Raw genomic sequence first — 15,200 nt, forward strand, 5'->3', positions numbered from 1 at the left:
CTGATGCTCCAAGAGACTTTTTTGTAGGTATTAGGTCATTACATGTATGTACATGGTATGTCCCAAATTTCATACCTGTAAGTGATGCGTAGAGCCCCACCTAATTTTGAAAACCATATCATACGTAAATTTTCACCACTTCTGAAGCGTGTGCAAAGTTTAATGAGTTTTCGAGCATGTTTAGGCCCTCTAAAAAGCGATTATTTTAAGAGAAGAAGATTAAACAGAGCAAAAACAATAGGGTCCTCTCACCATCGGTGGGCGGGCCCTAATAAACTGCTTTTCCGGAAGGTCTAACAGTAGTTTTCTTACACAGATATTAAATGAAGTAATCGAATGTAAATATTAGTCTTCTGTCGCTTGAGGACATAATGCACGGATCCAATACACATTAGTACAACATCGCAAGAAGACTTCAATTTAGTTTTCACATGCTGTCTGAGATGTGGCTTTCCATGTGGGGGCTTCAGAAAATTCTCACAGTTCTTTTTCGCATCTTTTTCCGAATGTTTAAATCAACAAGGCTTAAAAACACTCAAAGATAAATCTTTGTGACAATGCAGCATTGGCTCGACCGGGACAATGACAGTTCCGTCACTGAGTGTGTGTTTAAACACAGAAGGCAATGTGTGCTGTTTTGGTCTCACCTGCGCTCTCACGCTATCAACACCCGAGTGATGACAGCATAAATGACTGGTCAAATTAGAGCGTACGCCACATACAAAGTTTACAAAGAGTTAGTGTTTTGTTCGTGTTATTTAGACCATCGCATCAGGGTTGTAATGTCTTGGGAAAACAGAATGTTCCCAGACAGGAGATTTATATGATTCAGTCAGCGGCTTTATCAGCGGCTCCTATGCTTGCCATGCTGAACTGAGACACACCAGCACATGAGGATCAGGCAGCAACAGATTTACATAGGCCTACTAATAGTTTATTGGAAATCTACTCTCATGTGAAATGCATGTGGAGTGTATCCATTGACAAACACAGTATCAGTGTAACACTTTATTTATTTATTTTTTTTTTAATATAAACCGAGAACCCTTACACCACACACACCAGACACACATCTGGTTTGCCATCTTTGTGGGGACTCTCCATAGATGTAATGCTTTTCTAGACTCTATTTTTAAGTCTGACAAGGTTTTTATTATTTATGAGTACTTCACATCTCTATTGGAGAGACTTTCTCATTAACTTCTGATCTCAAAATGAATAATTATTCAGGGTTTTTTTCCTGGGTCAAAAATGGTCTTTGGTGGTGTCGGACGGACAAGGTCATCTACACACACAGTAAGCCCAGTACTGACAAGAAATCCATAATAAATGCAAAGAAACAGTGCAAAGAAAAAAAATGTCATCAACCGGAAAACCGGCTTTATAAAAAATAAAATAAAAGCACTATTAGCACTATTTTTTAGCACTACCCAGCACTATTATTACTATTATTTTTATTTATTTTTTATTTGTATTTTTTTAAATTAAATTAAATTAAATTAAAATACCAATTGTTGATATTGTCCATTCAGCGCCATCAGGGCTATTAAACATGAAAGTACATAATAATTTGAATATTCGCCTGTTTTCTTACACTTTACCATTCGGGTGACCCGGATTTAAATATGGGTTTGATGATTTCCTGACTCAGCCCTCCACTTTTCCATGTTGTTATCTCTGACCTCTATGCTGTCCTTTCAATGAAAGTGTCAAAAGCCTTAAAATAGAATTAAACATAACTTTTCCACTTTTATATGTAACAAGCCTATGGTGATAAATGTCATGATAATCATAAATGGCAGAAAACCATGATTTTTCATCTTCAGTATGGGATTTGAAACAGAGTTACTTGTATTTATTAGTAAGGGTGACGTTCATAGACATTCTGACCGTAATAAATATAAAATAACATGTCAATACTAAGCCATGGCAAAAGAGTCTGAAAAATTGTCTCACGCCAGTAATTTCATATGGTTCATTTATAGGTACCCAGAGCACAAGTTATCATACTTCAACTCCAGCTTTGCCTTTTCCCCTTCCCTTTCATGATTCTTTAGTAGAGCTGCATTGCATTAATGTTCGTCAGTGTCTTCTGTCCTGCATCTCGTTTGGATGTGGCTATGTCACTGTGGCATCCTAAATCAATTACTGATTTTGATATCCATAAAGAAATCCCCTGACATTTATTGCCATATACCACCAAGTCTAGTCTTTTGTAGAGTATGTATTGATCCTAGGATCTTTCAGCTGGCTCATGGCTCAGAGGATGCAGTAATGTGTTTTTACAAGGGGAAATCTGCCTTTACTTCATGTATTTCCAGTGCTGCCACAGTCAGTTTCAAATTTAATGAGCTGAATCGTGTGACTGATTTGAAATGCTCTTCAAATGTGGCAAATAAAATACATCTTTCTAGGGCACTTCAAAGGCCATGCCAGCTGTATGTTGTTTCAAACCCAAAAATAAGATTTTTTTTTTTTACATGTATATTTATTACTTTAATTTAATAAAACAGAAGGAGATTTATGGTTAACTCGAGTCGTCTAGCATTCATTGAGCTTGTCCCAATGAATTCTTGGATTGCCTTCTCTGTGAAGGGTACATCTGATGCTGCCTTAGATTTCAGACATTATTTTCTTTTCAGTCATTGTTTTCAATATTGACAACAACAAATCATCATGATTTCTGAAGGATCATGTGACACTGAAGACTGGAGTAATGATGCTGAAAATTCAGCTTTAGATCACAGAAATAAAAAGCAAGTTAAAATATAATAAAATAGGTATTTTAAAATGCAATAATTTTTCAGAATGTTACTGTTTTACTTTATTTTTGATCAAATAAATGCAGCCTTGGTGAGTATAAGAGACTTGATTCCAAACCTTTGACCGGCAGTGAATAACGTGTGTCTTAAATGTCTTAAAATATTATTATTGATGTCAGTTCAGATTTCTGTGGAAAAAATAATAATTCTCCATAAGAAAGTAGGCAATATCATCGTAGCATTACTTCAGTGATTTATTAATGCGTAACTGTTTCTCAAAGCTCAAGTAAAGTCTCTTAACAGACTGTGTTTTTTTTGTTTTTTTCCCGGGCTACTCTTTCACGTGTCTTTTGATGTTACTCGGCCATAGACGTCTGAGATTGATGCATTTTTTTTTTTCTTGAACACCTGAGCAATCATATTCCCCTGTCTTCCTGTAATTGGGCCACAGCCCAGAAGGGAAAACCAATTGCATTTCTGTGCAAATTAATTCATCTTTGACCCCGGCTTTCAGACAATTCCATTCCAGATGTATCAACTTAAGAGGTCTCGAGGGCAACATCATCCTCTTAAATTAAAATAAAATAAAATAGCGCATCCTTTTGTTTTCCACAAGTTGCTTTAGATATCCTTTTAATCACTAAATGACAATCTAATGTTTTGGTTTTGTGAGACAGAAGACACAATTTGTATTACAGGGCAAGTCAAGCTGGTTCTAATGAGAAGACGTGTTAAATGAATGACTTTGCTTGCGTAACCTGGCCTGCTTCTCACTTTGATTTAATGTTCTGAGCTTATGGTGAAAACTCTTTGAAAGTCCATGCTTCAGGCATTCTTTCAGTCTCCTCCAATGCAAATAAGTACCATGTGTGCATTTCATTAAATATGCAGCAGACTACAATTTAAAAAAGACCCTCCAAAACCTCAGATAAGATTTTTGTTTTAGTAGGCTTAGATAAAGTAATTGAGTGCTGTTTGTGAGACAGAGATGCAGCATTGGTTCCCCTGAGGAATTTGACTAGAACAATAGTATATGCATATGTTTAAGAACTCTTTCAGAAAGACCGTAAAGATGTTTTGTCTCCCAAACTCGCTTTTCCACTGGAGCAGGGTGGTGCCGCTTTAGTGAACTTTTTATTCTTTTTATTACTCCTACAACATTTAAGCCTGGAGGTCAGCAGCGCCCCGTATTGCAGCTTGTTGACTTGCTGATACACGGCGCCGGTTAATGGTGCGGCTCGCGATCCATCTGCACCAGCTTCTCCGGCTCCGCTGAAAATAAAGATTAACTTTCCACTGCTGCTGCTCGTTCTGTTTGTGTTTTTCCATTGGCTGTACTAACTTTTGGAAAAGGTGCTTATCCAGAGCTTTGGAAAACAATTTAGTTACTGAATTTGCCACTCTATGCTGTCACCTTCACAGGAACTTATATAGCCGTGATTAATGCTGCCCATGGTCTAATGGACAGCATCCCAATACCCCTACAGTTTCCCAGCATGGGCTTTTTTTTTTTTTTTTTTTTTGCAGCGCTCCCCTAAACATCTCGCTAGCAACGAGGAAACGTTAAATGTGGCTCCTTTGACCATTGAGGTTCAGTTTGTAGATAATAAATATTTTTTTTTATGTTTCAGAAGTTTCAGTCATTTTTAAGACACTATCCTGGAAGGTCTTGATTCCTTGCTGTGTAATGAAATGCTAGGGTCTGTGGGTTAATTTTTATGACTGGCAATTTATGGTACTGTCTTCAATTACAACAAACGTAATTGTTTTAGGAAAGTGTTTTTCACAACAAACATTTTATTGATTATATAGAGATTTGAGGTTAAAACTAACCAAGTTAATATTGGCCTTGTCGGATTGTTGACTTTTTTATCTAGCAACTGAATTTACGATTTTCATTGGCTGGCAGTACAACAGGTGGAAAAAGTCTTATAAATTTACTATAAACTATATACCAGAATACCATAAAGACTTAGAGGCGGGTTCTTTTGACAGTCAATAGTTGGCGCACACAGATTACATAATTTGCCCTCGGTGGCTCCACCCCCTCACCGTCATTTTGACCGGTGGGTAGTAATAGAAATTTAGTTCAGTTAGGGAACAGACACTACAATTAAAAACTAAACGTGCTTGTTCAATTTAGCGCGAACCGAACGAGAGTCTCAGCAGGAGTCAGATTTCATTTATCAGCATGGTGTACTGTATGCCGTGCCTATTCGTTTTGTTTATAAAAGTTCTATGTTTATAAGCAGGTTTGTCATTGTGCATATTTTGTTGTGTTTTCATTAAGAAAAATAATGAACCCACCTTTTAAGCAATTGCCGCCCAGTATAACAGTATTACATTCGTTGTCACACGTCGATTAACTGGTGGGTAAATTTCCTCACTATCACATTCCTTGTTTTGAGGTATTATGGGTGTTTGTAGTCTAACAATACCCTGCACACTTGCAACCGCATCACAACACTTCAACTAAGGTATTAGTTTTGTGTGTTTTAGTTGCGTAATGTTGTTGGCGTCTTAAGAAAAAAAAGCTGTCTTATTTGCCACTTAAGTCATTTTTGTATTTTTCACACTCCATAAAAGGGACCTTCAGTAGCTCAATCAAGATGCAAAGTATTAAGCTTAATTTTTTTAATGGACAAATCTATGCTATTTTTCTCATGATTTGATACAGTTCTTGAAAAAATGTATTCATATTGCAGGTGATGCATGCAAATCTGTTATTTACTTTTCCTCAAATATAAATGTGCTTTACTTTTCTTGGCTTAAAATGACCTTTTAGTTCATTTTAGAGACCACAAATGAAACTTGCTTTCCTGGGTGTAGTAGTCTGTATGGTTTTATCTGGATTTTAATTTGTAAAACCGCACTCAAAGCTCAGTGACATTTTGCTTCTTTAAAGAAATTAAAATTATATTTTATTTATCTAATCGCGTGTTGTTTCAAACCCATATATGTATTTCTTTTCAGGAAAACAAAAGGTGATTTTTGAAGAATACCAGGTCACTCTAATAATAAAAGTATATTATTAGATAATAAAAGTTATAATAATAAAAGTTGGAGCTGCCAGCACCATCAAAATATCTTAAAAATAATATTATGCATCTATATTTGACTATATATGCACTACATTCAAAGTCTTCTGAAGCCACACAATAACTTTGTTTTATATTATGAGGAACAGATAGAAAATATACATTAACTGCCACCTCTAAAGTACCGTTTTATTATTTGAAATCAAGAACCATGTTCAATTTGTGAACTAATGATTCAGGTCAGTATTGTGAACTGGATTAACTGAACATTTGTGAATCTTTCTTTATTAGAATTTAGAAGAGAAGTCATAATACATTTTTATTATAATGAATTTTAATACATTACATTTATGGCTGTTAATCACACAAAGCGATTTAGAAAGCTTTGAATATAATGTACACATTGTATTAGCTATTTTTATAACACTTTAATGGTGCTTTTTTGTTGTTGTATGTATTAATGTTGGTGCTTGACAGCTCCAATTCTCTTTTCTTTCACTATATTGAGTCGCCCGGATATACTTCAACAGAACCCAGCTCAGTCTTTAAAGTGAAAATAAAGAGATGTATCAAAAGATATTACCTTGAGTGTCACACACACACACACACTCAGTTTTCATTTCTTGGTGAACTATTTTTTTAAGAATACATTTATTTGCTCTGGTACTTTTTCTCTTTAGTGAGGAACACAGTTGAGGTTTTTATTTGCCATCTATACAAGGCTCCTTTTTTCCTAACAGCACTGGTTTGTCTAGGTTTCATCAAGGTATTTTTTATTTTATTTTATTTTTCCAAGGTCTCTCTTTTTTCACTTAGACTTGGCCCTGCTTCGGCTACTGATGTTTTCATCTTAGACCAAAGTCAACCCAAACCTAAAATTGAAATCATTTCCATAACAATGTGCAGTATCTAAACAAGCTTATCTGAGGTGAGATTGAAGACTAATTGTAATGGATTTGCTCCAAGTTAAGTGACCTTAAGCGGTTGGATTGTAGCATTGACGTCTTCATTGCCATTATGCGGTTCTGTATTGACATTTTCAGGGTTTTGTCCTTCACACCTGTAAAAAGGGGTTTTCTTGTCTGTGCAAATCGTTTTACTTCTTCAGCAGGTTATGGTTTGTACATTAGCTGCCACAGAGCATCAAGTCTCATTGTTTTGTTGAACACTGGGAAATTCTTTGGTGAACCTACTAACATGCTGTTCCACGTTGCGATACGTTGATAATTCACACTTTTTTTTTTTTATTTGATTTTCTGACCAATCTTTTTTTTTTTCTCAGTTCATTCACAATGGGAAATCACCTATAGGGAATGCGTTGCAATTTATTTGAATATCATTGAATCGCTTCAGTATGTCTCATTTTGAATATTGTGTCATTGTAGGCATGAAAGCAGTTCCTAAAGCATGGAAAATGTGATGTCAACTCACTTGACAGTGCAACATGGATATTATTCTCTGGAAAGGTTATTGGTCTGTCTGTTTTTGCCGTTACTAAAACCAAAATGTCAAATTGATTGCCTACCATGGGCTGTTTCTATAGTAACCATGGGTAGCCAGGTATGAATATTTCTTTTTTCGCTCCTCATCTTCTGTCAATGCCCTCTCTATCTTTTTTTTTTTCCCTCCACAGGACATTTTCCCAAAATCTCTGTTTAATAATGCATGAGTTGAACGGAGACCTGTTATGTTTGGAGAGCTCTAGTTGGTTTTTCAGGCATAATTGATTAACCAGCTACTAATGTGAAAACCTGAATGCACAGATCGGTTTCCAAAAGACTAAATGTTTTGCTTTCAGTGGAGCCATATCCATTGATCAGGTTTAATTGATTGCAGTTTAGTGAAGTTTTCCAGAGCTTCTCCAAAATATTCATCCTTTGCTTTACCTCTAATTGAAATTTAAAATTATGAAGAACCTTAAAGTATTGTAAATTGTTCCATATGTTATCCACTTTGGGAACAACTTTCAAGCAATCCTATACCAGTGTTGTGTGTGTGTGTGTGTGTGTGTGTGTGTGTGTAACGCGCTACTACTGAAAATTTAGTAACGAAACGTATAGTTCCTTTTTCAATTCGGCGCAACGTTACTTTTCCCAGGGACCGGTTTGACGGCGATCTCCGTCATTAAACAGCAAACGTCATCTAAGTGAATGCATACAGAGAGAAATGCACATACATAATCAGAGAGTAGCCTATTTCTTTTCATTTTGAATTGTTTCGTTTAAAAATACATTTCAAGCTTTCTATATGTAGATATAGGCTATTTCTCATGTCTGTGAGTTTCGGGTTAGTTTATGATGAGGTGCGCTCCAGTTCACACGCAATGCAAGTGACCGCGCCAGCGCCTTCATGTCATGATTATATTGTCTGGTATATTTGCTTCTTATTAATTAAATCCAGTCAGTTGGTTGACAAAAAAAAGATTAAAATTAAGATAAATTTTATACAAAATGAAATTCACTTTAAAAATGTCTTTCTTCAAAACAAAACTTAATGAAATGGTCAAAATCATGTCTGACCCACTCAATGTCTCCCGATTTATTGCGCATCCTATATTACTCATGCTGTTCAATTTTCATAATGATAATTGATGAAAAAAAATAACATTATAAAATTAACAAATATTAAACTAAATGCGCTTATTTAATGGCTACACCACGTAAAGTAGGCCTAGACTTTCTATTTACACAAATTGCAGCACATTAATTTAATTCAGCGTTTTACACAGATACGTTGACAGGCATTTGTTTACGTGCAAAACATATCTGCAACATTTATCAAGTTCACAGATAAATGAAAACCTAGGTGAAAACCTGTTTTCCACGAGATATTGAAATCAAAAATTATCCTTAATTATGATATAGGCAAGGCGGCTCGCATGGCTATTGCTTGTTCGGTGGCAACTGCAGCAGCCTATCGAGGCAACACTGGCAAGTAAAATCTAAGAATTTATTAGCTAATGGTAGATATTATTTAGTCGCCCAGAGTGAAGATTTAGTCGCATATGCAAGTGAATTACTGGCATTGTAGAGGGTTGTCAAGTCAGCTCATGAACCTGCTTCCAAAAAGTTGCTCTTTAAGTGCCTGAAGCCTTTTTTTTACGCCAACAAACTCCATAAATTCAGCTCATCCAAGAAGCAACCCACATCTTCCCCTAGAAGATTCCTTCACAGATTTAGACATTTATAATTTTTCTTTTTGGCAGCTGTGAGAGTTTTCTTCTTGGTCCATCTCTAGGGAAGGTGCAGTGCAGCTGGAACCTCGTCTTTTGACCATCTTCATAAATCTGAATAAAGCTAGCAGATGACCTCAGCAGAAAAAAATAATGATAATAATCTTAAGACGATGTGCGGAGATACTTTTCACCAGAGTGTAACACTTCATGGCTCGACCCACCTGGAGTGTGAAGCGCACCCTTAATGTTCCATGTTCACTTACACCTGGACTGGGATCTGCAGGGACTATTTGTGCAGTCTAATTTTCTCTAAATGTTGTTTGGAAGGTTGGTGGACTCAGAGAAGGGGCTGCAATGTTGATTGATGGCTGTGGTGATTCATCAATCCCTGGTGGAGAATAGCTGAAATGAGACTCACAATAAGTTAGAGAAAGAGGAAAAGAGAGCATTATGAGTGAAGGATAAGAAATGAAGACCTTCTGTCTGGTATAAAGGAATATAGGAGAAATGCTAGGTATAGAAAGAGAAAGCGACAGATGAGTCAATAAGAAGAGACTACAAGTAGTTTATTTGAGGATAGATTATAAAATGCTCTACAAAAAGTTAAAAAGGTTTGGGATTAGTAAGATCATTTTTTAAGGAATTATTTTACTCAGAAGGGATTAAACTGATCAGAAGTGACCGTTTTATAATGATAAATTTAGCAATTGGTCAGCATAAGAGACCTCCATCTATTTCCGACCTCAAACTTTCGAACAGTATGTTTAAAATATGTATTTATTATTTGATTTTCATTTTTATATCTTGTCTTAGATTTAAAACATAAGATATATGATATATTTAGATTATGTAAATGTTTGTAAATGCACTTAACCTTGGTTAAATCTTTGGTTGACCATTACTGCTTTCCACGATTTTTCGCAGCAGATTTGTCCTTCTGGTATTAAGGGAAACTGCTAGTTATCTGTTGTTTTCCAGCGTGGGTTTGGGCTGCTTCAGCTCCAGTGAGCACCACTGATGGGGTGTGGTTGGGTCTTAAGACTTTATATAAACATGGACAAGCACTTTTTCTAACCAAAAGCTGTAAATGGGGTATAACCTTCTTTTTTTGATGTCACTGGTATCATAGTTTCTCTGAAATCTCTTGTTACAGTGTTCATACGCTCTCATACTTGCCCTTGACCTCATTTAGTTTGTAAGTGGTTGTTTGCGTATCTTAAGGTCATGCTCATTACAAGATAAATTACACTATTAAACTCTGTTTTCACAGCGCTCCCTTTCAGTGTTGATTCACATAGAAATGCTGGAACAACTCTTGTAAATGTTTGAACCATTTTATGCTTTAGTCAGTGTTTGGTCTAACAGTTTTACATTGTACATTCATATAATTGTTTTTCATGAGTGCTTCGTTTATACTTTTCGAAACAGTTGCTGTGTATTCCAATTACATTTAGTGTGATATTTTTAGATTAGTATTTTTTGTCTAAAGCTGTCTGTAGATTTTGGAAGCTGACAAAAAAATTGTAGATTAGATCCAGATATATCTTGCAACCATAGTTGGCTTTGGCAAATGGACCCTGGGCCAATATATGAATGCTTTATGGTTTAGTTGGACTGATGCATGGTTGTGATGCACATAAAGACTGATTTCAATTGCAGAGACTAATTGTTACATTTGCTCAATGAGTCAGATGGATTGTTCCCTTGTTTTGTAATTGCTCTTGAAATTATCACACATTTAGCCATGAACTGCCAGCTCTTTTTCCCACAGAAAACATCTGCGTTTCCTTAACCAGCTTTGGCTTATCTACAACTTGCCGTTTCCATTGTTTTATTCTACCTACTAGTTAATGTTCCAACAGCTGTATGTGTACTTGCCTTCATTAAAGAGAAGATGGCAAGGAATGTTAATAGTAGTTTCCAGCCGATGCGAGGCGGAGGCTGATTTTAGATAATAGCCCTAATTTGTGTGGGAAACTGTGGACAACTCCTGGTCAGTGATGTGTTATATGGTCTAACCCCTAAACTGAGGTCAGGTCACTGAGGGCAGATTCTAATGTCAAGGAAGTAAGGGAGATGATGTACATCCAGCTTGTTATTGCAGAATAAACCGCGACAGGGTGATCAGGACCACAACGCGGATGGGTATTGCATCAACCTGATGGGGTTTATTCTGCAATAACAAACAGCTGGACGTACATTATACTGCTTATGACACGGATATTTGCCACATAAGTTAATGATATTATGAGTATGAATATATTTTATTAGTTCTTTAAACGCAAATCTCCTGGGGAGATATCAGTTGCGAGCAAGCACCAAGTTCAAACACGGCATTTCGCCATATGGGGATAAGAAATGCTAATCTGAGGTGAAACTGTTAATCGTACCTGTTTGTCATCTTATAATCCAACAATAGTCACAAAATGGCAGCAGCTGTGTTTGTATGAAACAAGCTTGAGCGAGTCCGCGATACCAAATGACTTAAGGAAATAATTGTACACAAAATATGGATTTTTAATATTTATTAGCTCACCCAATGCAAAACTGACTTCAGTAACCCGAATGAGCCTGTGGTACCGAATCAAGTATTCCACAGAGCTGTGTAATAATACTCTTTACATGCCATTATTATGTGGTTATTGCATGCTAGCATTACCTCAGTGTCTTGGCTAATACTCTTGTAAAGCTCTTAAATACAAGATTTACTATGTTCTTTTTAATTACAGGTCATACTCCTTAGTCATAGTTGTAAGATCTCAAGTTTGTGGAGCCTTTTTCTCATTTGCAGTCCTGGGACATGTCTGAATAAAGACTTTAATTTCCTTTCGTATTTTATTTAGTTTCGTATTTCATTTCATTAAAATGACTCATTAATTAAATTTTAAGTCAAAACTTAATATATCAGATTGTCTTACTTGTTTTATTTTTATTGAAAAAATAAAAAAACCTTAGACTAAAGATTGTAATAAATTAAAAGTTTGCAAATTTAGCTTAAATTAAGCTTTCAGTTATTGATTAAAAGAATTGTACATTTCACATAAATTGAATTACAAAAATCTATTTTGGAATAATTGCATTAAATACATTTTTTACTAAAAAAAAAGTGCCTCTAATGCTTTAAAAGTTTAATTGGACAGCAGTTTGTAGCCCATCTGTGTGTTGTATGGAAATAGTGGGACACAACTAACTAGCTATAATTGTTTTGGTAATTAAAGTAAGTTAATTATTACAAATATTTATTCTAGTCTTGTCTGAAGAGTAGAGTTGAAATGTGAAGGTTTCTTCCAGACATAAGGAACACATTTTGCAAAGGCATACCAAATGTTTAACCAACACTGATATCATTTTCAGATGTGGGTTGTAAGTTTTAGCGTAGATATACGTTTTTTTTTTCTCCTCCACATGCCTTTCCTCTTGCATGTTTCCAGGCAGTTGAGATGGTTGTCTGATGGTGGTCTGATATGACAAGACCAGCATATCTCCATCTTCGCTCCCCTGTGCCCTGGAGCCGCTGGATTCAGGCCTGTCTGAGATTGATGCTCATCCTTTTAGGACTCTTATCTTACAATACACCCATACCCATCCTCAATCTATTTCCCTTTTGTGACTAACAAAGCTCTCAGAGCACTGCATGTTCTGATTACCCATCCCTCTTCGGTTATCTTTTCTTGCGATCAATGTGTTATTTTCTGTCATTATTGTTCTCGTTAACCACAAAACGTGCCAGGCTCTTGCTAGCATTCAATAAATGCTCATTCAGTCTTCCATCTCTTTGGCTTTTCCCTCTTTTAATGGTTTTATTTTTACCCTTGTTTGATGCTTTCAGTATGGTTTTTACTGGGTCACCCGTTGTCAAATTTGCTTTGTCAAGGGCTTATTGACTTTGTTTGGGTGGAGATGTTTGCATCAACATACTGTAATCCGGTCTCTATACTGAGGACGTCATGGAAGAATAAATGTAAAGCTCTTGTCCTCGATTCTCCTGACAGGGGTTCCTATTACATGTTACCGCCCTTTGACTTTTTGCACTGTTTTGCTATACTTTTGAATTTATTGCTTAAAAAAAATGTAGTTAAAATTTGGGTTGGTCTGTATTTAATTGTAGTTTTCCTGCTTTAATCAATCAGTGTATTTAGTAACTGGAGGTTGTCTGTATATACAATCGTCAATGTTTCTGGTCTGGCAAATGAGCACGTGTCTGAATCTATAACATGGCAGCTTGAACCCTGGCTCACTCCAGACTTTTAGCTTTCATCAAACGGAGAGAGAAATCGATCTGCACAAGTGCTGGTTTGATGGCTCTGGCCCTCTGGATGATCTTGTCATGTGTGATTGTGCAGTCAACTGACAGGAGATTAACTCGTTCAGTGTTACTTGTATTTGAGGCTGTTGGACATGTACAGCTGTGTACAATGCTTTTCTCTGTTAATATTTCTTCCATCTGGATCATTAAGGTCATGAAGGGGTCCAAAGCTGGGCTTTGTATCTGATCTGGAGTGGCATGTACTTTCATTTCAATTTTGTGTTGCTGAATAGACTGAAGCTAATTGTGAACAAGCGGACATTAAGACAAATTTAGTCTTTGATTTAAACTTTAATGTATAGTTCACCCATAAATGTTGGTTCCCAACATTCTTCAAAATATCTAAACAAGATTTTTTTTTAGTTCTTACATGTGCATTTTAAAACGTTTATAGTCTACAAACAAAATGGCTGTTTGAACTCCGGAAAAGTCTGTATGTGTTGAGCTAAATGTAGCCTTGTGTTTTTTTTCCCCTCAGGTATTTGGAGATTATTATCACTTCAGGCACCGCAAGGTGGTGAAGAGGTCTTTATCAGAGCACAGAGGAACACACATTCGTCTGCAAACAGAACACCAGGTATGTGTGAAATGTAGATCCGCCTCAGAACAGCCCCTTCCAGCAATCATCTCCCCCCCCCCCCCCCCAGGAAACTCAAAGGTTTTATTGACCAAGCCTTGTCTAAATGAGATGTTAGAAGCCAAAACACTGTAGCCATTGATATCGGAATAAGGCCATTGCACACCGAGCACGAAATATTCGTATGCGTATTTTCGTGTTCGTCAGCTTAAAAATTCGTCACGCATAGAAACCTTGCACACCGAGTCCGTTGCGTATTTCTTAAACCTTTGCGGGAAAAAACGCAAAAATACCAAATGGATTCGTCAAGCAGTGAGGATGATTTTTGCCCTCTCTCTTATTGAAAAGGGAAGAAAGAGAAAATATTGCGTCCATCCAATCCTGAAATTGCGCCGAGAGGAAGGAGAGTTCCTTATCAAGGAGTTGCGAATTTATCCTGAGCGATTCAAAATTATTACCTCAGAATGTCAGTGGGACAGTTCGATGCTTTGCTAGCGATTCTGGAGCCACATATTAAAAACAAGACCACCAATTTCCGTGAACCAATCGATTCTGAACGGAGACTGGCAGTGTGTCTGAAATGGACTAGGTATGGACACACACACACGGACAAACACACACCCGCGCGCGGCCCGTTGGAAGCGCTGGGCAGACAGAACAGCTAGGCTGTTATTGTGTATATTGTGCCCAAATAATACATTAGTTATCGAATAGGCTGCTCAATCACACCTTATTCGATCCTAAATTTCAATCTGATTGAAAGGGGGGGTTTATTAATTTCATAATCCAATATAGAGAAGAGAACATAAACACTTGATCGAATTGAAAACCGAAACTGAAAGCACGGCGCATATGTGCAATGATTTGAGGACGAGCTCCCCCCGGCCCTGAATTGTCAAAAGACCTCTCAAAATGCTGGCTCTGGATGCGAAAAACGCAGAAAATCGAACCCGATCCAATTAATTTTATGACGGACGAAAGTTCCGGAGGCGGTGTGCAAGCGTGACTGACAAAACGTGAGGTCGAATTTTTTTTTTAACGTGCGAAAATTTTGGATGCGAATTTCGGACTCGGTGTGCAATGGCCTTAAGCCTGACCGAGAGCGTAAAGAAATTAATGATTATTATGTTGTAAAAATACACAATTTTTCACAAATAACAATAGCACACAAATATTATGTATTACAACATTCTTTTTTTAATTGTGATGCCTAGAAAGTTACACAATTTGGACCTCTTCTTATTAAAGTTTATCCTTTTATTTATTTATTTATTTATACAGACTATTCATCATGCTCAATAAAGCAACCGTTTTATTTAAACATTACTTTGCTTAAGTAAAT

The 15,200-nt window shown here is 36.5% G+C and overlaps 1 protein-coding gene across 2 annotated transcripts in view; it reads left to right on the forward strand.

Annotated features, from left to right (window-relative positions):
* Positions 1-15,200, forward strand: part of furina (furin, paired basic amino acid cleaving enzyme a) — a 123,649-nt gene that overhangs the window by 41,216 nt on the left and 67,233 nt on the right. For both annotated transcript variants that reach the window (XM_039659106.2, XM_039659107.2), the window contains exon 3: positions 13,760-13,858. In XM_039659106.2, the coding sequence (XP_039515040.1) occupies positions 13,760-13,858 (99 nt within the window). The remainder of the gene's footprint in view (positions 1-13,759; positions 13,859-15,200) is intronic.

Source organism: Pimephales promelas, chromosome 1, assembly GCF_988280905.1.
Source record: "Pimephales promelas chromosome 1, fPimPro1.hap1.1, whole genome shotgun sequence".
NCBI classification, from domain to species: domain Eukaryota; kingdom Metazoa; phylum Chordata; class Actinopteri; order Cypriniformes; family Leuciscidae; genus Pimephales; species Pimephales promelas.